At 45.3% G+C, this 26,827-nt stretch overlaps 1 protein-coding gene across 2 annotated transcripts in view; it reads left to right on the top strand.

Moving 5' to 3' along the window:
* TBC1D22B (TBC1 domain family member 22B) overlaps positions 1-26,827 on the top strand; it is a 74,068-nt gene that overhangs the window by 17,515 nt on the left and 29,726 nt on the right. The window contains exons 1-7 of one of the 2 annotated variants that reach the window (XM_070361460.1): positions 6,174-6,245; positions 9,127-9,434; positions 11,675-11,854; positions 12,404-12,474; positions 13,837-13,965; positions 15,554-15,619; positions 20,374-20,488. In XM_070361460.1, coding sequence (XP_070217561.1) covers positions 6,190-6,245; positions 9,127-9,434; positions 11,675-11,854; positions 12,404-12,474; positions 13,837-13,965; positions 15,554-15,619; positions 20,374-20,488 — 925 coding nt within the window. In that variant the 5' untranslated portion in view covers positions 6,174-6,189. Of the gene's footprint in view, positions 1-6,173; positions 6,246-9,126; positions 9,435-11,674; positions 11,855-12,403; positions 12,475-13,836; positions 13,966-15,553; positions 15,620-20,373; positions 20,489-26,827 lie in introns of those variants that run through there. The other variant, XM_070361459.1, reaches the window with a different exon arrangement.

Genomic DNA, 26,827 nt, shown 5'->3' with positions numbered 1-26,827 from the left:
AGCATTGTGCATTGTCTTTACAATTTAAGTGTCTTTACAATTTAAGTGTCAGAGTTGAGTATTCTGTTCCTTTTAGCCAATTCTGTTCACAGCCAGGATTTGTCCGTGTTTGTAGGGCAGTGGGATGTACTATCCTGTTTTATGTTTGGTTCAGAGTCACCATACCTTGCCTGCACCTGTCATCAGCTGAGTTTTCCTTGAATCTGTATTTAGGATGGGTCTTAAAATATCACCATATCCCAAACTGCAAAGGCAAACTTTATACACTCTTGTTTTGCACCTGCTAACAATATAAAACCATGAGTGTTTCCACGGGTCATTCAGCAGAATTGCATTCATGCGACCAGTAGAAGTAGTTATTTAGCTCTGTGATTTGGGAGGAATATAATTGTCACCGAATACACTGCGTCCCCTTTTTTGTGTGCGCACACGGTGGTTTGGTGTTAGCACTCTGCAGTAAGGGACAACATGTAGGTCTGCACTGGACCATTTTACAATTCCAGATTGTTACTATAAAACATTTATTGCCCTTATTTTAGTACCTTTGTTGGGACATTTTTATTACTTTCTCTGATACATGATTATCATTCCACTTTAGGCCATTAATTACTGAGTGGTTAATCCTCATCACAGCAGAAGCCTTTACGTTATATCTTCAATCATCTAAACTGCACAAGCACAACCAGTTATTCCCCGTCTGTGTATATTGACTTCCATTTGCCAAATTATTGCCATTAGTGATAATACTGCCTGCAATAATTTTTATTGCTCAGATAAAACTAGTCTTAGCGCAGAGTGGCCCCATTGGCCACCTGGTGGTATGACAGGCTTCTAAATTTATTGTTTTCTGAATTGATATCCTAGTTCTGAGTTAGAATCCTAGTTCAAGCGAAGCCCCTCTAGTTATTGATATGACTGGGTTTACCGAATTCCCCACTTGCTTACATCCCTTCAGTTCAGTTCAGTCGCTCAGTCGTGTCCGACTCTTTGCGACCCCATGAATCGCAGCACGCCAAGCCTCCCTGTCCATCACCAACTCCCGGAGTTCACCCAGACTCACATCCATCGAGTCAGTGATGCCATCCAGCCATCTCATGCTCTGTCGTCCCCTTCTCCTCCTGCCCCCAATCCCTCCCAGCATCAGAATCTTTTCCTATGAGTCAACTCTTCGCATGAGGTGGCCAAAGTACTGGAGTTTCAGCTTTAGTATCATTCCCTCCAAAGAACACCCAGGGCTGATCTCCTTCAGAATGGACCGGTTGGACCTCCTTGCAGTCCAAGGAACTCTCAAGAGTCTTCTCCAACACCACACTTCAAAAGCATCAATTCTTCGGTGCTCAGCCTTCACAGTCCAATTCTCATATTCATACATCACCACAGGAAAAACCATAGCCTTAACTAGACGGACCTTTGTTGGCAAAGTAATGTCTCTGCTTTTGAATATGCTATCTAGGTTGGTCATAACTTTGCTTCCAAGGAGTAATCATCTTTTAATTTCATGGCTGCAGTCACCATCTGCAGTGATTTTGGAGCCCAAAAACAAAGTCTGACACTGTTTCCACTGTTTCCCCATCTATTTGCCATGAAGTGATGGGACCAGATACCATGATCTTCGTTTTCTGAATGTTGAGCTTTAAGCCAACTTTTTCACTCTCCACTTTCATTTTCATCAAGAGGCTTTTGAGTTCCTCTTCACTTTCTGCCATAAGGGTGGTGTCATCTGCATATCTGAGGTTATTGATATTTCTCCTGGCAATCTTGATTCCAGCTTGTGTTTCTTCCAGTCCAGTGTTTCTCATGATGTACTCTGTATATAAGTTAAATAAGCAGGGTGACAATATACAACCTTGACGTACTCCCTTTCCTATTTGGAACCAGTCTGTTGTTCCATGTCCAGTTCTAACTGTTGCTTCCTGACCTGCATACAGATTTCTCAAGAGGCAGGTCAGGTGGTCTGGTATTCCCATCTCTTGAAGAATTTTCCACAGTTTATTGTGATCCACACAGTCAAAGGCTTTGGCATAGTCAATAAAGCAGAAATAGATGCTTTTCTGGAACTCTCTTGCTTTTTCCATGATCCAGCGGATGTTGGCAATTTGATCTCTGGTTCCTCTGCCTTTTCTAAAACCAGCTTGAACATCAGGAAGTTCATGGTTCACGTATTGCTGAAGCCTGGCTTGGAGAATTTTGAGCATTACTTTACTAGCGTGTGAGATGAGTGCAGTTGTGTGGTAGTTTGAGCATTCTTTGGCATTGCCTTTCTTTGGGATTGAAATGAAAACTGCCCTTTTCCAGTCTTGTGGCCACTGCTGAGTTTTCCAAATTTGCTGGCATATTGAGTGCAGCACTTTCACAGCATCATCCTTCAGGATTTGAAACAGCTCAACTGGAATTCCATCACCTCCACTAGCTTTGTTCGTAGTGATGCTTTCTAAGGCCCACTTGACTTCACATTCCAGGATGTTTGGCTCTAGGTCAGTGATCACACCATCGTGATTATCTGGGTCGTGAAGATCTTTTTTGTACAGTTCTTCTGTGTATTCTTGCCATCTCTTCTTAATATCTTCTGCTTCTGTTAGGTCCATACCATTTCTGTCCTTTATCGAGCCCATCTTTGCATAAAATGTTCCCTTGGTATCTCTAATTTTCTTGAAGAGATCTCTAGTCTTTCCCACTCTGTTGTTTTCCTCTATTTCTTTGCATTGATCTCTGAAGAAGGCTTTCTTATCTCTTCTTGCTGTTCTTTGGAACTCTGCATTCAGATGCTTAGATCTTTCCTTTTCTCCTTTGCTTTTCGCTTCTCTTCTTTTCACAGCTATTTGTAAGGCCTCCCCAGACAGCCATTTTGCTTTTTTGCATTTCTTTTCCACCGGGATGGTCTTGATCCCTGTCTCCTGTACAATGTCACGAACCTCAGTCCATAGTTCATCAGGCACTCTATCTATCAGATCTAGGCCCTTAAATCTATTTCTCACTTCCACTGTATAATCATCAGGGATTTGATTTAGGTCATACCTGAATGATCTAGTGGTTTTCCCTACTTTTTTCAATTTCAGTCTGAATTTGGCAATAAGGAGTTCATGATCTGAGCCACAGTCAGCTCCTGGTCTTGTTTTTGCTGACTGTATAGAGCTTCTCCATCTTTGGGTGCAAAGAATATAATCAATCTGATTTCAGCAGTGTCAAATAAATTTTTGTCATATTTCTACTAAGTAAACAGCCATATCAGTAAAAACAGTATAGTGTTAATGCAATCACAGAGTGAGTGATCTTTTGTTTCTTAACCCCTATAACCTGTAGCCACTCTTCTCCAAAATATCCTGTGGTTTGTGTTACCATTTAACAAGCTGCTGCTGCTGCTGCTGCTGCTGCTGCTGCTGCTGCTGCTGCTGCTAAGTCACTTCAGTTGTGCCCGACTCTGTGCGACCCCATAGATGGCAGCTCACCAGGCCCCGCAGTCCCTGGGGTTCTCTAGGCAAGAACACTGGAGTGGGTTGCCATTTCCTTCTGCAATGCATGAAAGTGAAAAGTGAAAGTGAAGTCGCTCAGTCGTGTCCGACTCTAGCGACCCCATGGACTGCAGCCTACCAGGCTCCTCCATCCATGGGATTTTCTAGGCAAAGTACTGGAGTGGGGTGCCATTGCCTTCTCCGATTTAACAAGCTATTAATCATCAAACAATGGAGTTTCTCTTCGTGAGTCAGTCATTATGTATTTGTGAGTTTTGAGTGTCACTTGCACTTCTTGAATCACTTTTTATGCATCACTTACTAACTCCATGATCTTGGGCAAATTACTCAACTTTTCTGACCCTTAGATTCCTCATTTATGAAGTAGAAATAATAAGGCTCCCCTCACAAAGTTGCTGTGAGGATTAAATGAGGTATCTGTAAAAGTGCTTTTTAAGCTATAATGTGGCATACAGCTGTAAAGAGGTGTTTGTATGAGGCCAGTTTGGTTGTAACTTTGGTGTAGTTCTGTTTAAATAATTTTGGTTAAACTTGAAGCCACACTGTGGCATTATTGTGCCTTGGGTTAGTTATAGGTTAAGTTGGGACCATGTTAAAATGAGGCAGCCTATATGCCAGAGGCATCCCCAGCTAGAATCACCTGGATTCACTTTTTACTGTGACTCTTGGGGTCAAAAGGGAAGAGAGACATTTCTCCTCCAAGAGCCACATCCCCAGATGTGGCTTCTTCCCATTCTGGCTACCAACACACACAGCCTGTTTGATGTAGAGGAGAGTCTCCCTACAGAGTTGGGGCTGCTAGCCATGGGCACGTGGAGATTATAGCTGTGGTGCAATGTGCTCAGTTTGCTTGGTAACTCCTCTTCCCAGGCTGCAGATCCTAGTCGGCCTCATCTTGATTCATCTTTTTAACCCGGTCTTCCAGGCAGGTTGGTTAGAAAGTACAGGTAGACCTGGATTTGGGCCCAGACTTCCCTGCCTGCTCATGACCATAGGAAGCCTCAGTTTCCTCATCTGTCTATAGGAATAATAATAATAGTACCTCCATAGGGTAATGAATGAGCATTAGTAAGAAAAATGGGTATGTATAAACAGTAGTACAGAGCCTGGCACCTGGTGAACAGCCAACAAATGTTAACTACCATGTATATAAGGGCTTCCCTGGTGGCTCAGTGGTAAAGAATCTGCCTGCCACACGGGTTCGATCCCTGGGTCAGGAAGATCCCCTGGAGAAGGAAATGGCAGCCGACTCCAGTATGCTTGCCTGGGAAATCCCACAGACAGAGGAGCCTGGCAGGTACTGTCCACGGGGTCACAAAAAAGAGTTGGATACAACTTAGAGGCTAAACGACAACAGCGGAACCATGTATGTGTGAATTTACATGATTCCCTGCGGAGAACAATGTTAATAAACGTAGGAAAGCGTCGAAGCCTTGAAACCTTGCCATCGTTGTTGCAGGGTTGTACTCTTTCTGCTCCTCTGAGAGGTATCTCTTCACTGGCACGCTCCTCTTTTTTTGTTTGTTTTTGGCTGTGCCACGTGACTGGCAGGATCTTACTTCCCCAACTGGGAGTGAACCCGAGCCCCTGTAGTGGAAGCACAGCGTCCTAACCCCCGGACCACCAAGGAATTCCCTCCTCTTTCATTCTTGAGAGCGGTTCTTACAACCTTATTGTGTCCTCAGACTCCTTCCCCTATAGGTGATGCCAACCCCTTCCTCCGTGAAGGTCTCTTTCCTAAGGACAGAGCTGACTTCTTTAACTGGCTGATGACTTTGAGTTTGGGCTTTTGTGAGGTAGGTATCTCTAATTTCTAGCAGACTGTAAATGGACAGCTTGGACTCTCTCGTGTCTTCTCACCACAGGGAAAGGCAGCCTTTCCTCCCTTTTCTCCTCTCCATTGTGTTGGAGTATTTCTTTCCAATGTCTATTTGCAAAGTGTTCATCTGAATAATTCCAATTCTTATTCTAGTTTACTTATTTTGAACCTTCATCTGCTTCAAAAATATAATGAAATACTTTAAATGCATAAAAAGGTTAATGGAAAAAGATAACAAACACTCATGTACCCACCACTCAGCTAATTTACCTTCTTGTATAGAAAGCTCAGCGTCTGTCAGAACCCAGTGCTCAGCGTGACCCATCTCTTGGTGCCATGTTTTAATCCATTCCAGCGTCTCCCTATTGCTTTACCCAGTGTTAGACTAACCGTATCCAGTCAGTTCTTTGACTTGAATCAAAATTCAGCTTGATTTTGAGCCTCTTGATTCATGGTTATTTAAAGGATTCTTTTTGGCCCATGCAGAGCGGCTTTTGGGATCTTAGTTCCCTAACAGAGATTAGACGTGGGCCCACAGCAGTGAACGTGCCAAGTCCTAACCACTGGACCGCCAGGGAATTCCCTAAAGAATTCTTTTTTTTTTTTTTAGATTTTATTCATTTATTAACACCAAAAGCATTTTGTATTGGGGTATAGCTAGTTAACAATGCTGTGTTAGTTTCAGGTGAACAATGCAGGGACTCAGCCATACATCCCTAAAGAATCCTTAAGACTTCAAGAGGGTATTTAGGAAACACCAACCAGGAGAAAAACAAATAATAACCTCGCCCTCCCAAGCACTTCATATCACTGTTGAATTTGTCATGCGCAGTCTTGAGGTTTGCGTGGTCTCCAAGGAGGAAGACAACAGCCTCCTGTGCTTTTTTCCATTCTTTTTTGATGGCAGCTCTTTCTGACACATCTGCCTGTTTGGTCTTGACAGCGGACGCTCTGAGGTGAGTACTGCAGGCTGTGGATCTGGGTTCCCTTTCACAGAGAAGCCGTCATAGTGACGAGTCCGGAACGTACAGCCTCAGAGGGTCTATAGAGGAGTAATTTGCCTCTCGGTGGATTTCTGATGAGCAGATTTTTGTGCTGCATTGCCGCAGTTTTATTTTTTTTTTCAGTAGGTTTAGAAGTACTCTTTCTTTGGGGATTGATGAGAGCCAACAAAACAACCTTTTCCAGTGATTAATAAAAATAATATGCTCATTGTAGAAAACATGAATAATTCAGAGAAGTATAAAAATTAAGTGTCAACTATCATTCCAGAGCCCAGAGATAAGCAGTGTTAACATTTTTGATGTGTTTTCTTCCTGGTCTTTTCTGTGCACATACTTTTTAAGAAATATAGAGATCATAAAAAATACATAATTTTCGTTCAATTTTCACTTTATTGAGATCACTTTCTAGTGTTATTAAATAGCCTTCACGATGTGATTTTCGGTGGCATCTGGTGGCTGAACTGTAGGATATTTCATCATTTGTAATTTCTAGATGTTTATGTTTGCAGTTTTTAACCAAAATGCATAATACCATTATAGACTGTTTCAGATCACCTTTGTTTGACTCTGATTCTTTTTTTTTCAAACTTTAAACTTTTTATTTTGATTTGGAGTACAGCTGATTAACAGTGTTGTGATAGTTTCAGGTGAACAGCAGAGGGACTCAGCCATCACATACACCTATCCATTCTCCCGCAAACCCCAGCTCCCATCCAGGCTGACGCATAACTCTGAGCAGAGTTCCATATGCTACACAATAGGTCCTTGTCTGATTATTTTCTTATGGTCAGAGGTTATGAGTCATTTTAAGGCTGATGGGGTGTGTATCGCTAGGTTGTTTTCTGAAAGGTGGTGCGACATACACCCCCACCTGTGCTATTAGAGAGCTGGTCTCACTATACCTGGGTCAGCACCGAGAGGATACGTCCTTGAATCTTTGCTAATTTAGTGGGTGGAAAATGGTTTCTCGTTTCCATCACGTTTGAGCTGTTACATCGTGTAATCTCATGTTATCTCTTGCATCTTGTGTGATGCGTTTTCCTTTACTCTGTGAGGCTAGTGTTTGAAAATATGCCTGTCATATCTTACTCCTTTTTTGGTGTTAATAATAGGGTCATTCCGATGAGCTGTGTGAGTTACCAGTCTTTCTTTATCAATGCTAACAATAGTTATCTTTCAGAATGACTGTTGGACATATCTTGGGAGGTGTCATAGGTATTAGACCAGCCCCTAAAGGGAAGAATATCTCTTGGAAATGGGGGACTTCAGCTCTTCTGGCAGAGCCTGGTTTTTAGACTAGAGTTGCCCTGCCTTGCCAAGGGAAATAGTGAGGCATTTTAATGATGTCGCATTCCAGTCCTCAGGTGTAAATTTACTTGAGGCTGTATTCTTTGATTCCCTACTTGGGGTATGAAGGATGTTAGATAAGACTCAGTTATAGAAACATCCCAACCACACAGTCCCCTGGAACCAGAATAAGGGCCACCAGACCGTAAGAAGTTCACAGAAAGAAGAAAACTTCAGGGGGACTTCCCTGGCGGTTCAGTGGTTAAGACTCCATGCTTCCACTGCAGGGGGCGTGGGTTCAGTTCCTGGTTGGGAAACTAAGATCCTGCATGCCTCATGGCACAGCCGAAAAAAGAGGAAACATTCAGGAAAGTTAGAATGGTCTACCTGGCTCTCAACAAGTTAATTGAGTATTTCCCAAACTCAAGTCATGTACCGTCTTCATGACTTTTTTGCAATACTTTATACTATTATTAAATGCACTTGAAAAAATAAACTTATGTACTCAATTAGATTTACTTTTAAAATAAATCTTACTAGTTCTGTAAGTGGAAAACCAGTATCATTTGCCCAAAATAGAAAATAACCTTAGAAATACAGTGAAACACAAAACAGCCTCATTAATTACATTCTAAGCCAGATCTTCTTGCTTACAAAATGTTGAACCTGAGGCTGCCCTCACTTTGTTAAAAAATAATCCTAAAGACAGAGTGGCGTCAAACTCAGATCCCTCCTCAAAGGCAGCAGGACTTTAACAGAATAAAAAGAGAACAACTTGTTCATTTTGAAACTCAATGTTTAATAATAATACACGTGGGCTACCTAAAATCATCTCCTGTTCTACCAGTAGTTGGTGTCCTGCTCTAGAAGATATTTTAGGATATGGTGCTATAACAGATTAACTCTGAAATCTCAGTGGATTGACACAACAGATGCTTATTTCTCACTCGTGCTTCCAGACCAAGTGAGGGTAAAGTGGGTGTGGAAGGCAGGCTCTGCTCCACATAGTCACTCTGTCATCCAGGCTGAAGGAGATGCCACCACCTGGAGCCTCGCCAGTTATCACGGCAGAATAAGGCTTACAGAGAACTCACACGTAGGACTTCCATGATGGTTCATTGCACTTCTATTGCAGGAGGCACAGGTTCGATCCTTGGCGGGGGAAGTTTTGCATGCCACATTGTTTGGCAAAAAAAAAAAAGGGAGAACTCACACTTGTTCCTTACACTTTGTCTCAGAAGGGACGGCCTCACTTCTCTCCTCAGCCCATTGGCCAGAACCAGTAGCCTCACCTAAGTGCAGGGGCTGGGATGTACAGAGGAGCACGTGGAATGTTTGGAGAGTGATTCTGTCTTTGTTTTATCTGGTACTGCAGCATAATGCTGGTCTAGACGCTTCTAGATAAGGAATGGATGTGGATATTTTTTATTTGAAGAGGGTAATGATTGTGTATGAGATAATTTGTAATACTATTAATAATCTGTTAAGAGAAAGTGGTCGGATATGTCGGACTGTTCCTTGGTTAACAGTGTCTCCTTTCTTAAAGCTTCATTAAAGAACGGTCAAAAGTCAGCACGGTTCCTCTGAAAAATAAGAAGGCCTCCAGTTTTCACGAGTTTGCCCGGAACACCAGTGATGCTTGGGACATTGGTGATGACGAGGAAGAGGACTTTTCATCCCCTGCTTTCCAAACTCTGAACTCAAAAGTTGCTCTGGCGACCGCTGCCCAAGTGCTGGAAAACCACAGCAAGCTGAGGGTGAAACCAGAACGGTCCCAGTCAACGACATCAGATGTACCTGCCAGCTACAAGGTCATAAAGTCCAGCAGTGACGCCCAGCTGTCCAGAAATTCCAGTAAGTCTGTCCAGCTTCCCGCCATAGGCTCAGCCTTTTCAGCAGAGTGCACTTTAAATAAAAACAGGTTCTGGGGGGGCATCCCTTAGATCGTCCACTGGATGATAAATAAGTGAGCTGGAGCCTGAGGGTCCTCAGAGGGCCTCACTGGTCAGGAGCTGTGCTTGCTTCTCCCGCCTGGATGGCTGCCTGGCCCTGGGACCCGGGGCTTCACATCTGACACCCCTGTGTTGCCTGCCCTTCTCTCCTTCCTTTCCCTGTGCTGGGGTCCAGAACACTTATGGTGTGGTTGCTTCACATTTCTTTGGACCTGGTCAAGTTGAAGTGTGTTGACGAAATGTAGTTGAAGTTGTTAGTGGCAGAATTTCAAACATGTTTGGTACCGTTCCTCCATTCTGGGGAAGAGCCCCTAGCAGCAGGTCGTCTCTCTGCTGTTCCTCAGAAACAGAGTCCCTGTGTCACAGCTCCCTGCCTGCCAGGTTAGGGTGAGGCGGGAGGAGATCCCATCTTCTTTTCAGGAAACTGGCACCAGTAACCGGTTGAGATGATGGTGGTTTTATGAGATGCTTGGAGACACCTTAGTGTACTCTTTTTAGTATCCATTGCTATGTCTAATGTTGTCCTAAAGTGTTTTATGGGAGTCAGTCGTTCTGAGCTGGAGGGGGAAGCACCCTCCTGCTGGTGAGAGTTAAATCAGCTGACTGTGGTAAAGGGTGAAAAGGAAGTGGAATGTCAGAGCCCTGGTGCGTGTCCTGGCTCCTGTTCTCAGAGAACAACTTTTACAGTTTCAGACAAGGATGTGCTCTGGAAATGAGGCTGTAAGGCCTGGAAAATCATTTCACGGTCACTTCACATCTCTGATTTGGGCCCCAGTGACGCGCCCAGACAGGCATTCAGTGCCCACTGGCCAGGTGACCACAGTTCCTGGCTGTGGAAAGTGTCTTCACGTGAGACTGAGGGTCTCCGGAGGGTCCCACTGCGAGGGAAGGCCCCACCACGATCCCTGACGAGCTGCCCCTGTGCAGCCAGGACCACCCAGAGCACTCCCGTTACGGGGTTCCCTCCTGTGAGTGTCGGTCAGCCAGTCACTGATAACCGGAAGCGGCCTTCAGTCTCAGCTCTGTAGCGGCGTGTGGTCTGCATTTTCTCAGCCCCATGTCGCACTAGGCATCCAGACCAAGTACCCTGTGGCCGTTGAATCTGTAAACCTCCTAGTGGTGGTTGGTGAGGATTCCCTGTTTAATTCTTGTTGTGCTGACTACTTGTTAAGGCCCAAATATGTAAAGAATGTGAAACAGTCATGAAAGGATGGTCAGAATTTAAAACTGAGTTTTGTTTGGGGGAGTAAAATAAATAAGGGTTTTGGCATCTGACAGACCCAAGATAACTCAGCTCTCCCTTGCAAATTACTTGATCTCTCTGAGCTATAGTTCCCTCAAAATCGTGGTAAATTCCTGCTGTAGTATGTTGTAAGGGTCAAATGAGAGGACGTAGGTAACTGTGACCAGCTCAGTGCCTTAGTGAGCAGTCAGTGAATGTTAGCGCCCTCCTGCTCACTTCTCCTAGCCACCATCTTGTTCAGAAGTGTCTAGAACCAGACATAGAGTTCAGCTTGAGTCCGTGTGCCTGTTATTTCAGTCATATCCCGGCAGAACTAAAAGCCGGTTCATTTTGGTGAGAAATGTCGAAGCACAGAGGACCCGCCTTAGGTCAGAGCCTCTCACGTGTGAGCCAAAAACAGGTGAGAGTTGTACAAGGGGTACTGACCCTCTTAGCCCTCGGGGCAGCCGGCTGGGGCCTGGGGCTTTGGGAGAGCAGCCATCACCTTTTTTTTCGTGATGTGCTTTTACAGTGTCATTTTCCATGTGCTCTGAGACGAGGAAAGGGAAGGCAAATACTGCCTTTGACTACGTTGCCCCCAAACTCACTATTAGACACCCAAGAAAAGTTCCAGGTTGGGATAAAAAGAAAACAATAGATTTTTCCCATGAAGTCACAAAAAATTTGTCAGATTTGCTGCAGTAGCTGGAGTCTCTGCGCAGAAGGTGCCTTGGTATGTATGATAAACACACAGCCCTTCCCCTGAGCGAACGGAGGGCGGCTGGGTGGTGGCCCTGCCCTGGGCGACCTGGCAGCCGCGGCTCTGGAGGAGCCCCGTGCCCAGCAGTCAGGTCTAAGGTGTCTCTGGATCTGCGCTCGTCACACAGCCTGTCCTCTTTCTCTTTCAAACGACCCCTCAGGTGACTCATGCCTGAGGAACCCGCTCCACAAACAGCAGTCACTCCCTCTCCGACCCGTCATCCCGCTCGTCGCCCGCATCTCAGACCAGAACGCTTCTGGGGCACCCCCGATGACCGTCCGGGAGAAAACCCGCCTGGAAAAGTTCCGTCAGCTTCTCTCCAGCCACAACACCGACCTGGGTGAGTCAACCCCGCCTGCCCTTGTGAGCCCCGGGCAAGCTCGGACCTTTCGGTGACTGGAATTCTCAGAGACCCGGAAGCTATTGCTCTTTATTCTTCCTTCTTTTACTTTTCCAGCATCTCCTGATCTGGTGCCCATTGAAGTGACACGCAGGTATCGCAGTCAGAATACATTAACTAGAAATCAGGGGCCAAATTAGGCGGGACTGGACTCCGTGGCCTGTAGAGCCTAGCGCACCCATTCTGGCTTCGGTCTCCTCTACCTCCAGGCGATTCCTCCTGAAATCCACACTTCCTGGTCTTCCTCCCCCCTCTAACTCTAATCTCTGAGCTGACTGGATCACTGCTGCAGAGCTATGACCTTGGCTGCTCAGGGCTGTTGTTTTGGGCTTTTCACCCACGCTTGTCGGTAGCTGGTGGTGGTGGTGGCAGTGGCGATGGCGGTCATCCTCCTGAAACGCTGGGGGGCACCAGGCAGCGCTGGCTGAGGCTCGTTTCTGGGCACCCACGGGAAGGGCTAAGTCCAATCACACCTTCATCTTTTTGCAGATGAACTGAGGAAGTGTAGCTGGCCGGGGGTTCCCAGGGAGGTTCGGCCTGTAACCTGGAGACTCCTGTCGGTGAGTTCTGCCCGCTGGGTAGAGAAGTGCAAGCCTCACACGGCGCCCCTCTTCCTGCGGTGGCTGGTCTGGGCACATCAGTCTTGCCCCGTAGACTTCTCTGGTCCTACCTGATATGGGACTGAAGTCCTGTCTCTGCATAAAGAATCACATCCTTGAGAGTTTGTTCCACTCGTGTAGAAGAGCTTAGGTTTGTGTGGATAGTCCTGATCACGCCTTCTCAGCACTGAGGAGGAGTACAGCGAGGCTGGGTGAGCCATCTCTCCTGTGGCAGGTCCCACTTTCCCTGTGCTTCCCTCCTTTCTCAGTAGTAATGACTAAGGGGGTTGAAACCCACTTCCCAACCGTGAAGAGTTGATAAACGGGCCTCCCTCAGAAGCCTGCACTCGTCCCACACTCACTAAGTCATGGAGCCCTGTGCCAGCCGCTGTGGTAGGAACACTTTGATCTCCTGAGCCCGTAAAATCCATTCATTCATAAGGATTTATTGAGGGCAAGCTGTTTACCAGGCACGATGCCAGGTGCTGTGAGGATGCACAGAGGTGGGCCCAGCACAGCTCCGGCTCACCAGGCACTTGCTCGCTCTGTGGACGTGTCCCTTCCCTGCCTGCGAGAGAACAACTCTTGCTCCTAATCGGCCCCCACCCCCAACTCTCGTAGCCGTGGAGTCACTGCCCCTGCTCCTTCTAAGAAGTCCAAATGCTATTAGAAGTAGCTGCAGTGAGAATGGAAGGGGAACAAGAGATGTCAGAATTGAGAGTGGGATCTAGATCAGGGGTGGCCTGGAGCTGGAGCCAGGAGCGAGGGGCTGCTGCCAGAAGTTCTATGTCTGGACGTTGCAGCTGCTGGGTCACAGATTCCATTCAGCCTCCTAAGCTGGTAATTCTCAACATCACTGCGGGAAAGAATTACGTAACTAGCACAGGCTCACACGGCACGCCACTGAGATGCGCCGTGGAGGCGGCCACCTCTCCGTGACCCTGGGAAGGATTGCCTCTCACACACGCAGCCCCAGGAGTCCTGACTTGGGTCCAGTTCCCTCCCACTGACCTACATTCGCTGCTCTACTGTGCCAACCCCAGAGCTCTGCAGTGCTTCCCAGCAGGACCCACGCCCAGCGTTGCAGGAATACATAACCCCGAGAAACCCGGCTGGGCTTCATCTGCCCACACATGCATCTCATTGAATGAGGACAGGGCAAACCCTGGGTGGCCAAAACCAAAAAGGGATTTACCCTTGTCCTCTTGGCAGCTTTCTTTCCCTTCCTTTGAAAGTTTCAAAGCCACTGTTCAGGCTAAAATAAAGGTTAAGGATTCATCCAGCCAGTGCCTGTCCCCATCTGACAAGTGGTCCTGTCTACAGGGTTATCTCCCAGCAAACACTGAGAGGAGGAAGTTGACCTTGCAGCGGAAGCGGGAGGAGTATTTTGGCTTCATTGAACAGTATTATGACTCTCGAAATGAGGAACATCACCAGGATACCTACAGACAGGTACGTCATCACCTGCTGCCCTTTTGCCCACTAGTCATAATCTTCAGGTGCGGCTCCTGGAAGTGCTCTCGGGGTACAGGTTTGCCACGTCTTCAGGCTACAGTGGTTAGGAATTAAATTTATTCCCAGAACTACATCCTCTCTTTCTAATTCAGTAGCTCTGATTTTAGCCTTCTTTTTTTTTTTTTGGTCTGTGCTATACGGCATGTGAGATCTTAGTCCTCCAACCAGGGATCAAACCCATGCAGCGGAAGCATGGAGTCTTAACCATTGGACCACCATGGAAGTCCCTAGACATTTTCAGTAGATAGATTTTGGGGAGTCCCTGGTCAGTAGCAGTGCTTCTTGGACTTTAATATGCGTAGAAATCACCTAGGATTTTGATAAAATTCTGACTTGGGATTATGGTAAAATGCAGATTCTCATTCAGGACACCTGGGGTGAGCCCTTGGCTTCCAGTGAGCTCCCAGGCGATGCCAGCGCCGCTGGTCCACAGAAAACCCTTGCGAATAGTCAGGGTGGTGGGACACAAGATGAAGAATGAGTTCGCTCAGTGAGTCCACCCCTCTGGCCTGTGACATCAGTGTGTCCTTCTGACAGCTGCAGTGTCTCTTTGGCTTGTGTGTCTGTCTGTTGGAGCCATAGCCATCAGCAGCCTTAGCCGGAAGAGCCCTGCCATCGCCCATAGCAGTCCACACTGCCTGTGGAAAGGTGGAAGGTGTGAAAAGGAGCCTGATGGTTGCAGAGGGGAAGATACTGGGTGCGCGCAGCTGTCTACAACAGGCCCCAAGAGCAGAAGTAGCCTCAGCTGCTGCTGAGACAGACCTTAGGGTTGTTGCTGTCGTTTAGTCCCTCAGTCGTGTCCCCAACTCTTCATGACTCCATGGACTATAGCCCAACAGGCTCCTCTGTCCATGGGATTTTCCAGGCGAGGATACTGGAGTGAGTTGCCATCTCCTTCTCCAGGAGATCTTCCCAACCCAGGAATTGAACTCATGTCTCCTGCATTGGCAGGCAGGTTCTTTACCTGCTGAGCCACCAGGGAAGCCTTGTGGGTTACTAGACATCGGTAAATCCCAAGGCCAAAACCAGTCATTGTGACGTCTTTGGTAACAGAAACCAGAACTCTCAGTGCCAGGCATTCAGCACCAGCTCCCTGTGGTTCCCTCTCCTGGTACAGTTTTGGAGCTTTCCAAGCTCTTTTAGTTCTTACGGACTGTTGAGGATTAAGAATCTGAAAGAGGCATACACATTTTGATCCTACCTGTTAAATTTAAGTACAGGCCCAGAGTAAAACAGATGGCAGACAATAGGGAAAAGCAGCTGGTTCTGCTAAGTTGTGAAGCCTGTTGCTGTTTGGTGTTAAGTGGTTTGTTCAGGGAGGTTTCATTACTGTTCAGTTAGCTGTTGCTGTCATGGGAATGTATTCCACATGGACAGGTAGGTTTCTAAAGCCTTCTAAAGTTCTTTCTAAAGATAAAATTTGACTCTCATTCTTACTCCCTTTGATTCCCAAATCCTAAGAAAATAACTTCTCAAAAGAACGAACTGGCATTTGTGTTTTTGGATAACGGCTTCTCTTTTTCAGATTCACATTGACATTCCAAGGACGAATCCTCTCATTCCATTGTTCCAGCAGCCTCTTGTACAGGAGGTGAGAGAATTGCTTAACACTGTCGGCCCTCCCCCAACCCCCACACACCTCTGCAGCACTGTCCGTGTGGGTGAGTGCTTGCCCCCGCCTCCAACCTCGGGCAGGTTTATGGCTAATCATGATGGTACCTTGTGTTCGCAGATGGAGCTTTGGTTTTTCAGAGTACTTTCTTGTGGGTTCTCATTCAATCCTCGTAACAAACCTGTGGGTTGAGTAGTGCTTTGAGGGGTTAAGGGACTTGCCCAGACTCAGAGTCCATCTGGTGACTGAGTGAAGACTGGAAGCTGCTAGAATTCCTAGTCCTGTGTTTGCTGTACTTGATAAAGCTGGGAGTAGTGATTTGTGTGTGTGTGGTAACAATATATAACATAAAATTTACTGTTGTAACCATTTATAAGCATATAGTTCGGTGGCATTAAGTACATTCATATTGTTGTTAAGTCATCACCATCATTCATCTCTACAACACTTTTTCATTTTCCCAAACTGAAGCTATGTACCCATGAGGCAATAATTTTCCATTCCCCAGCAGCTGCCATTCTACTTCCTATGTCTATGAGTTTGAATATTCTCAGTTCAGTTCACTTCAGTTGCTCAGTCGTGTCCAACTCTGTGACCCCATGAATCGCAGCATGCCAGGCCTCCCTGTCCATCACCATCTCCCAGAGTTCACTCAAACTCATGTCCATCGAGTCGGTGATGCCATCCAGCCATCTCATCCTCTGTCGTCCCCTTTTCCTCCTGCCCCCAATCCCTCCCAGCATCAGAGTCTTTTCCAATGAGTCAGCTCTTCGCATGAGGTGGCCAAAGTACTGGAGTTTCAGCTTTAGCATCATTCCTTCCAAAGAACACCCAGGGCTGATCTCCTTCAGAATGGACTGGTTGGATTTCCTTGCAGTCCAAGGGACTCTCAAGAGTCTTCTCCAACACCACAGTTCAAAAGCATCAATTCTTCGGCACTCAGCTTTCTTCACAGTCCAACTCTCACATCCATACATGACCACTGGAAAACCATAGCCTTGACTAGATGGACCTTTGTTGGCAAAGTAATGTCTGCTTTTGAATATGCTATCTAGGTTGGTCATAACTTTCCTTCCAAGGAGTAAGCGTCTTTTAATTTCATGGCTGCAGTCACCATCTGCAGTGATTTTGTAGCCCCCAAAAATAAAGTCTGACAGTGTTTCCACTGTTTCCCCATCTGTTTCCCATGAAGTGATGGGACCAGATGCCATGATCTTCGTTTTCTGAATGTTGAGCTTTAAGCCAACTTTTTCCACTCTCCTCTTTCACTTTCATCAAGAGGCTTTTTAGTTCCTCTTCACTTTCTGCCATAAGGGTGGTGTCATCTGCATATCTGAGGTTATTGATATGTCTCCGGGCAATCTTGATTCCAGCTTGTGCTTCTTCCAGTCCAGTGTTTCTCATGATGTACTCTGCATAGAAGTTAAATAAGCAGGGTGACAATATATAGCCTTGACGTATTCCTTTTCCTATTTGGAACCAGTCTGTTGTTCCATGGCTAGTTCTAACTCTTGCTTCCTGAGCTGCATACAGTTTTCTCAAGAGGCAGGTCAGGTGGTCTGGTATTCCCATCTCTTTCAGAATTTTCCACAGTTTATTGTGATCCACACAGTCAAAGGTTTTGGCATAGTCAATAAAGCAGAAATAGATGTTTTTCTGACTATTCTAGGTATGTCAGATAAATGGCATCACACAGTAATTGTCCCTTTGTGACTGGCTTATTTCACTTAGCATAATACCTTCGAGGTTCGTTGATGTTGTCATAATTTCCTTCCTTTTGAAAACTAACTTCTGTTCTATTATATGTATGTGAGACACTGTTGGTCTGCTGTTTGTCAGCGGCCACTGGGGTTGCTTCTACCTTCTGGGTATTGTGAGCAGTGCTGCTGTGAATGCGGGTGTGCAAGTATCTGAGTCCCTATTTTAAGTTCTTTTCAGATACATACCCAGAAGTCAAATTAGTAGTGATACATTGAGACCTAACAGTTTAGCAGTTAGCGAAGCACTTGAAAGGTTTCAGTGGGGCTGTTACGTTTTGACCAAGCAAGAAGTATAAACTCCTCGAGATTAGGGATTTCCTTTACAACTTAATAGTAGCTGGGACTCTGGGTGGAAGTGCTTTTCGAATTACGTTTTCACTCATCCTCATAGTAAAGAATGTGATTTTAAATGCTCAAAATAATTTCTTTTTGACTTTATATTCACAATTCTGTTTAAATGTAGATGTGTCTAATGACGGGATCCCTCATACCTTAGCAGTAGCGTAAAGAAGGTTTTGAGGGTCATGCCATTGTTTTGCCTGTAAGAATCAGCTCAAAGGAAGGTAGAAACCCACTCAGGGTATCTTTGTGTCTCCCTTTCAGTTTCCCTTGGCTCAGCCCTACTTATTCCTCATTTTAACTTGAAGATGTTCAGATCTTTCACCTGTGCCTGCTTCCTTTAAATTCGGAGATAGGGCAAAGTACTTTGTTTAAAAGAATTCTCCAGGCAGTGGAACCGGCATACAGAGAAAGAAACTCAAACTGCAATCTTTCCAGTTTTCCTTGAATCACCTTTCCATCTAGGAGATTACAGTCATCATAAACAGAATAAATTGCCAGCCAGGGAGCAGAGAATTAAGTAACACTGAATATTGAGAGACTTGCTTTACAAACCTGAAAGATATTTGAGAAGAGTGAGAATTACCCACACTAGTAGCAGAGGCGTCTCAGAGGTAGAGAGGCTTGTCCCAGACTTTTTCTGTAGTGAAGACTCCATGGTCTCCGCAAGTCATCAGGCGTGGTGCTCTTCCGTTTCCATCTCTTTAGCATTTCCACTTGCATGGCGTGAGTATGTCTGCTTGTCCCATCCTTACTAGAGAGGGATTACTGCAGGTCTCCTGCTTCTGAATGGCTAGCTTCCCTGCCCTTACTCACCAGGGATGTGTGTATTTACGAGGAACTGATAGTTTGAAATAGAAGCGCTGATAAGTCCTTCAGAAGGGCTGACCTGGAGGAGCTTCTGATAGAGACATCCAGTCAGACACAGGCCACTGGAGGTGTGAGGAGACAGTGGGCAGGGAACTCTTGAGAGCTTCCTGAACATGGTGGGTCTAGCTTGAGCCCTAGTTTCAAGGGAGGGAGGAGGGCATTTAGCAGCAGAGGAAAGAATGTCAGAGGGGCCCCACTGGAATGTTGGGCCTGACTCAGATGAGGATGCCACGCCCTTCCCCTCAGCCCCAGGGAGCAAGCAGGCCCCTCTAGGGGAGGCAGAGAGGCCAGCTCCTTCCAGACAGGGCCATGCTCACACTGCCTGCTAGGACAGGAGTGTTGACGATGGGAGTCTTTGTCGGCTGGCTTGGCCAGCTAGAAGGCAGACTCAGCACGGGATTTGGGCTGGGAAACATCCTTTGTTGTGTCGCTAGATTCTCCACGTTTCTCCTACACTAGCTAACCAACTCCAAAACCATACAACCATCTCTTTTTCACTTTTCTCCTTGGGATGTTTTTGCTCCCTTGCGCCTGACCTCCGGGAGGCCTCTTTAGTCTGCCTGTAGAGCTGACTGATGGGGCTCCGCAGAGTACAGGTGTGGTGGAGGCCCCCGCATTTCCTGTCCCCCCTGCACGTGGTGATTGTCACCTCTGTCATCCCTCTGGTGTGCTCCAGAGACAGGAGACAGTCCAGTTAGAGCCAGTCTGAGGGATGTGTTGGGCCCAGGAGCTGTGGTCAGCAGGCTGAAGCCAGGATGGGTGCCAGCAGGCTGAGAGGAGACAGGAAGCCCTGAGCGTCTAGTGAAAGCGGACAGGAGGGTAAGAGAAAGGAACGGTCGGGACTCTGTAAAGGGATCCTAAGGGTCTTTTCTTTCTCTCCAGACTAAGCCTCTGGCTTCTTGTGGCTAATATACTTAACCACAGAGGCTTTCCCAGCTGTAGGATTTGGTTCATTTGACTTCCTATCCCCAGCGAACGTCCGGGTTGCATCCTGATATGTGAGACAACTTCCTGCATGTATTATTGTCTGTCACTGGTTCCTAGTCAGGCTGGGTTAGAAGTAAATCCAGATCTAGATTTCTTTCCGTCTCAGCAGGGAGAAAGAAGAGTGTGGTAGAGAAGAGATTTCCTCTCTATGTACTGTAATGAGCAAAAGAGATTTGGAAAATGTATCAGAACTTAGATATTCCGATATCTTGCTCCTGGAAATAGAGAAACAGCATCTACAAATGAGCACGGTGGCCTGAATTAATGACATCCATAGCAACCCTTTCCCTAAGCCACCCATGTCACTCTCCTTTCTGTTTCCCAAATTCATATCACGATGACTAGATACTAGAAAGAGAAGTAAAGGGCAAGAAGTACCTGTTGTTGTTGTTGTTTTTTAGTTGCTGTGCTAAGTCATATCCGACTCTTTAGCAACCCCATAGACTATAGCCTCACAGGCTCCTCTGCCCATGGGATTTCCCAGGCAAGAATACTGGAGTGGGTTGCCATTCCCTTCTCCAGGGGATCTTCCCAACCCAGGGATCGAACCTGCATTTCCTGCATTGGTGGATGGATTCTTTACCAAACCCTGTTAAAAGCAATTTGTATCTTCAAAACTTTCTGTATTTACAGACTTCCTTTGTCCCACAGTAATTTTTAAATTTTTCCTGCAAATTCTGCGGCAGTGCTGAGTTAAATTGTGAGGGCGGTAAACGGAGGGAGGGAGAGTATCCTCATGATTTAATGTCCTGACATCTTTCTTTCTCATTTTCCTAGATCTTCGAAAGAATTCTATTTATTTGGGCCATCCGACACCCTGCCAGTGGGTATGTCCAGGGAATTAATGACCTGGTCACTCCGTTCTTTGTCGTCTTCCTCTCAGAATATGTGGGTAAGAAGCATGAGTACCAAGTTGAGCAAGCTATTGCTCTTTTTTTATCTGTGGTCTATTTGTTTTTCCCAAGAGTGCAGCCAGTGGGCACATCTTGCTAAAAAAAGAGATAGTGGCTTTAGAATACACAGCTGAACCTGTTTTAACAGCAACAGCAGCCTGGAATTTATCCCTCGAGATGGTCACAGATCTCACCTAAAAGACCTGCTTTGCCACAAGAACGGCCAAGTTGACATATTTATGTTCTACCATAAACAGATGGTTTGATGTTTTATCTGAGGTTCTTTTAGGATTATTTTGAACTTGGCTGTAACACAGGCCCTCATCTGTGAAAGCTGGAATTTCAGATTATACATCAGGCTTCCATGTTTTAGTTCTCATGCCGTATCTTAGAACAGGGTACGGGCCTGCAGAGGAGGCAGGGTGGTGCCAGGTTCCAGCTCACGTGGGAGGTGATGAAATGGGCCAAGGAGAGCTCCAGGACCTTGGTTTCTCCCACTTCTTTCTTCACCCCTTACCTCACTGGGTTCTTGTCACTTTTTTTTTTTATAAGGAAGATGGTTCTTTTTAAAAAGTTCATTAATTTATGGCTGCACTGGGCCTGCATTGCTGCTTGTGCGCTTTCTCTCATTGCAGCAAGTGGGGCTACTGTCCAGTTGCGCTGCACAGGCTTCTCACTTCAGAAGCTTGTGTTGTTGCAGAGCACGGGCTCTCGAGCACGAGGAGCTTCAGTAGTTGTGGCGTGTGGACTCAGCATGCGGCTTGTGGGCTCTAGAGCGCAGGCTCAGCAGTTGTGGCTCATGGGCTGAGTTGCCCCATGGCACGTGGAATCTTCCAGGACCAGGAATCAAATGCATGTCCCCTCCAGTGGCAGGTAGATTCTTAACCGCTGGACCATCATGGAAGTCCCTGGCAGTTAGGTTTTCTTACAGTGCCAGCCACACTACTCTGGCCATGCCTGAATCAGGCAGTCTCAAAAGGCATTGAGGATTCTCTGCTTCTCCTGTTGGATTAAGATTCCCTTCATCTCTTGTTGTTTTGAAGAAAGTTTTCTATTTTGTCTCAGGTTCAAAGGATTTGTTAACAAAAGAAGCCACTCGTTATATTCAAATAAACAATATCAGTATTTATTAGGCTTCCCTGGTAGCTCAGCTGGTAAAGATTCCGCCTGCAATGCAGGAGACCCTGGTTTGATTCCTGGGGCGGGAAGATCCCCTGGAGAAGGGTTAGGCTACCTACACCAGTATTCTTGGGCTTCCCTGGTGTTTCAGCTGGTAAAGAATCTGCCTGCAATGAGGGAGGCCTGGGTTCAATCCCTGGGTTGGGAAGATCCCCTGGAGAAGGGAACGGTTACCCACTCCAGTATTCTGGCCTGGAGAATTCCATGAACTGTATAGTCCATGAGGTTGCAAAGAGTCGGACATGACTGAATGCCTTTCACTCTCAATATTTATTAGAGAATTATGTCACTTACTTTCAATATTCTAACATTAAAAGAAAAGAGAAATAGAAACAGCAGAGGATACATCATCAAATTGAGTTTTGACCAACATCCATAAACTCAAACAGCCCTGGAAATCCTGTGTCACAGCACATCTGGAGTCCCAATTTGGCAAAGGTCCAGGCAGCATATCCCCTCCACGGTGAGACTTCAAAAATTGCAGTTCGGGGTTCCGCTTATAATCCCAGGATGCAAACTGATATCATCAATCTGTGAACAAATTGCAGCTCTTATTTCATTTTAATGCTGTTTGTTTTGTCATGTAAAACTTGGAATGTCATTAAGCCTGGGGCTTGGTTGGCCAGACCCCTCCCATGGGCTCAACAGTCTCAAAATTCAGCCCCTATCTTATCTCTGGTGCTGCCAGGCTTGCACTCACAGCAAGCAGTCAGGGCTGTGTCCAGGCAGGATAGACGCAAGGTCAGAGGCCTGCTCTGCTTTGTTTCTGAAGCCAAACAGGACTGTTTAATTTCCCTAACACTTGTGCTTCAAGAGTCACAGGAAAACCCATCTGTCATATGGCCTGATGTTTTTGTTCTCTTAGTCAGTCAAAGAGAAGTTCATGTGGGAATCAGAACGTGGGAAAGGATGTTAGGAAACTATCCGTCTCCTCTGCCCCTTTTCTTGCCTCATTAGTGGCAGGGCTGGGACTAGAACCCTTCTCTTCAGGCCCTGGGGGTGGTAGGTAATGAGATGATGCCATCGCAGAGGGTAGGTCAGTCATGAGAAGGGGCTGGCGTGGAGCCCCTTGGAGTGGGGGGCATGAGAGATGTCTCACTTGATCCTTCCCTTGCAGGTTTTCCGGTGGGACCAAAGGGATGGTGTTTTGGTCTTTCATGAGGCAGCTTTTTTTTTGTTTTGTTTTTATGACTCGAAAAAGAAGGCAACCAAATAATGTCATTCCTTGTTTCCCTTAAGTGACAGCAACCAGGGCAGAACTGGGAGTAAGGGTGGAAAGTCACACTCTTGTCCACACTGTTAAGTGACCTTAAGCAAAAGCATATAAATAAAGCTTTTGCTGGAGAACTTTTATTTTCCCCCCTTATCAATTGATCAGTTTTTGCAAGTGCCTTCATTCTGTGTGTTTAACTTAATTACAAAGAGCAGTGCAGCTGATGCTTTGGGATTTGATTCTTGCAGGAGTTCTTTTCTGAAATGGTATTAAAGGATGAGCCTTGTCGTCGTTGTTTAGTTGCTAAGTCGTGTCCGGACTCCTTTGTGACCCCATGGATTGTAGCTCACCAGTCTCTTCTGTCCATGGGATTTTCTACTGGAGTGGGTTGCCATTTCCTTCTCCAGGGAATCTTCCTGACCCAGCAGTTGAACCCAAGTCTCCTGCATTGGCGGATGGAGTCCTTACCACTGAACCAGCAGGGGAGCCCAAGGTTGAGCCCAGGAAGATATTATTAATCCATTCATTAATCTACATTTGAGATCTAAGTGCTGGCATGCAGCCAGTTATTATGCCAGTTTAGGAAATCCTCAGCAGCTGCGGTTCTAGTTGGGTGTTAATTATCTTGTGAGCTGTCATTTGTTCTTTTTGTCCCCGATTCTCCTCCACCTTCTGTAGGCATCCATCCCGTTACTACCCTAACACCGTCAGCCCCACCGTGCACTGCGCCTTTCTCTGATCGATATGACTGCATTCTGATCTGGGTGTTTGCTTTGTCAGCCCCACCTGCTGACCATTGCTCGCCCACAGCATTTACACAGCACAGTGTGGGCTTCTCTGTCCCTCCTCAGCAAGGAGGCCTTTCTGAGTAAGGCTGCAGTCAGCCTCACCTCTGCAGCAGCCTTCAGATGGGTCTTTGGTACCTCCTCCCAGAGCTAGGAAAGCATTTCCTAGCTAGGCCCATTCATGTTTTATGAAAGTTTTAATTATGTTACATTTCTAAACATATGTAAAAGTAGAAAAAAATAATACCATAAATCCTCATGCACTTGCCACCCAACTTCACACCTCTGTCAATTCTTTACTCGCTTATCTTTGTGAGTAAGCAGATCTCAATGTAAAGCAATGTATAATTTCATCCATAAATATTTCCATATGTGTCAGTTGAAGATCATGATTAAAGAAACTCACAGCCACAATGTAATTATTATGTCTAAGAAGTTATAATAGTTCCTTAATATAGTCTGATATACAGCAGTATTCAAATTTTCTAGATTCCCATAAATATATTTAACATTTTGTTTGAATCAAGGTTCAGATCAGGTCCACACATTCTACTGGTTTGTTGATATGTCTCTTAAGTCTCAATCTATCAATTCCCATCCATCTTTCTTATTTTCCCAGTTTTCAAACTGGGACTTTGCCATGCCAACCAGTAATATTACCATAATTTTTAAAACACTTGACCATTTGCAAAGTACTTTGACCTTATTTCCTTTAGTAACCCCCAGTATCTCTTTAAAGTAGATATATAAACCCATTTTACAAGTGAGAAATCGAAGACAGAGATTTAATGAGCTTCCCGAACTCAAACCTCCATCTTTTGACCTGAATGCTTGTGCTCTTGGGGTTCCCTGGAGGCCCAGCGGTAAAGAATCCACCTGCATTCCTGGAGACGTGGGTTCCATCCCTGGGTTGGGAAGATCTGGAGAAGGGAAAGGTGACCCACTCCAGTATCCTGGCCTGGAGACCCCCATGGCTCCATCGTCCATGGGTCGCAGAGTCAGACACGACTGAGCGGCTTTCACTTTCACTTGTGCTCTTTATATGACTTGGTGGCGTTGCAGTCTAGATGGATCTTCTCCATTCTCTGCTGCAAAGCAGATTTCTTGTTACTCCTTGCCTCAAACAAAAAACCAAAATAAGCAACAGATTACAGTAGAAGTACTTGCTTGTTTAAAAAACAAGATCAAAACAATAAAGAAGTGTTGTTACCTCACCCCTACCCTCCACCACAAGAGATAACACCCTTTGATGTGTATTTTTCCAACCCTTTTCCTGTGTGAGAACAGACCTCCATGTGTTATTTTTCTTTGTTTTGCCCAGAAAAATAGAATCGGACTATCCATACTCTTCTCAGTCTTTCTTGCTTTCACTCACAAGTATCTGGCCAGCTTTCCAGGTTCAGACATACAGGTCTGTGTCGTCATTTTCAGCAATTCCATCTATTTTCATTTAGCTTTACTATAGTGTAGTGAACAGTTCTTTTATAGTAGGGCATTTAAGTGATCTATAATTTTTAGCCATTATAGATAACATTTTAATGAATATCCTTATGCATATTTTCTTATCCTTTGTCTTGAAATACATGATTTTCTGAAAGAGCATCCATAGAAGTGAAACTGCTAGTCCTAAAAGCAGGCCAAATAGATACTACTGCCTTACACTGCAGAGAGGCTTATGGCATCTTGTGCTCCAGCCACTGATGCTTAGGTGCGCTTTTCTTCACATCCTTGTTAGCAAGTCTAATTGTGTTTCACCAGTCTGGCAGACAAACCGCGGTTTGTGTTTCAGTTTTATTGCCACTTACTCATCAGCGAGGTGGTTTATCTTTTTTCTTTTGTGTATTAGCGTTTGTTTGTCATCTGCTTGTTCAGATATTTACACTTTTTTTTTTTCTTCTGTTTTTCTGTTGGTCTCGTTTTTTAAGAGCTTTATGTGGATTAGATATACTCATTTTTCATCTGCTGTGTGTTGCTAGTATTCAACCTTTTTTGACACACCCACTCCATGGGAATTCTTTATGGTTCAACCTAGTATTTTTTTCTCTCCCAGACCATCATCTATCTTTTCAGCTTTTATTATGTCTCCTTATATAGCTCTTCCTAATTTCTTTTTTTTTCCTAGTTTTTATGTAGTCAAATCTGCCCATTCAGATTTAGGTGTCCATTCAGGTGTTTATTGAGCTCCTACTCTATGCCAGAGGATAGAGTGAGTAAGGTAACAGGTGTGCTCCCCCTTGTGGAGCATCCCATCTAGTGGGGACTTGAGGGGCTCACAAAGAAGTAGGTCATTGCAAAGCAGGACACAAAGGAAATACCTCCTCCTCTGTGGTTTCTAGATTTCGTATATTGCTTAGGAAGTTTTACCTTCCCCACCTCAATGTTACAAAGATGCTCTTCCATGTTTTCTTTTAGTACTCTTGTGGCTCTGATTTTACATTTAGATTTTTAAATTCTATTCGTAAAATTTATTTTCTTTTACAGTGGGGTTGATATTTAAAGTTATTATTCCAACTGGATACTTCATTATTTATCACTGTTTATATGTAGTACATACTTTCTTCACTGGTGTGAAATCTCTCTTCATAATATAGTATAAATTCCTTTATTTACATGGTTTTGCTTATTTCTATTCCATTTATCTCCATTTCTATGCATCTTCCCAGGTGGCTCAGTGGTAAAGAATCTGCCTGCCAAAGCAGGAGACTCGAAAGATTCAGGTTCAATCCCTGAGTCAGGAAGACCCCCTGGAGTAGGAAATTGCAACCCACTCCGATATTCTTGCCTGAAAAATTCCATGGACAGCTGACAGGCTGCAGTCCATGGGGTCACAAAGAGTCAGACACGAATGAGTGCGCGCGCGTGCGCACACACACACACACGTACTATGCATGTACCACACAACTTGGATATTTGAGCTTTAGAGGGTGTTTTATTATTATTTCAGGGCTGGTCTCTTTCATCATCCTTTTTAAAAAATTGTCTTGACTCTTCTTCCGGATAAACTTGCCAGGTTCAGGAAATAGGGAACCTACCTACTTCAGGAAGTAAGAAGAATTTTTATTGGAGGTACAGTAATTTTACAAATTAGTTTTGTGGGGTTTCTTTGATAGCAGCTTACTGAGATGTCATTCATATATAATTCACCCATTTAACATGTACAA

The sequence above is a fragment of the Bos mutus genome, chromosome 23 (genome assembly GCF_027580195.1).
Source record: "Bos mutus isolate GX-2022 chromosome 23, NWIPB_WYAK_1.1, whole genome shotgun sequence".
NCBI lineage: Eukaryota > Metazoa > Chordata > Mammalia > Artiodactyla > Bovidae > Bos > Bos mutus.
The sequence above is the reverse complement of the archived record's forward strand: the minus strand, read 5'-3'. Positions and strand labels throughout refer to the sequence as shown.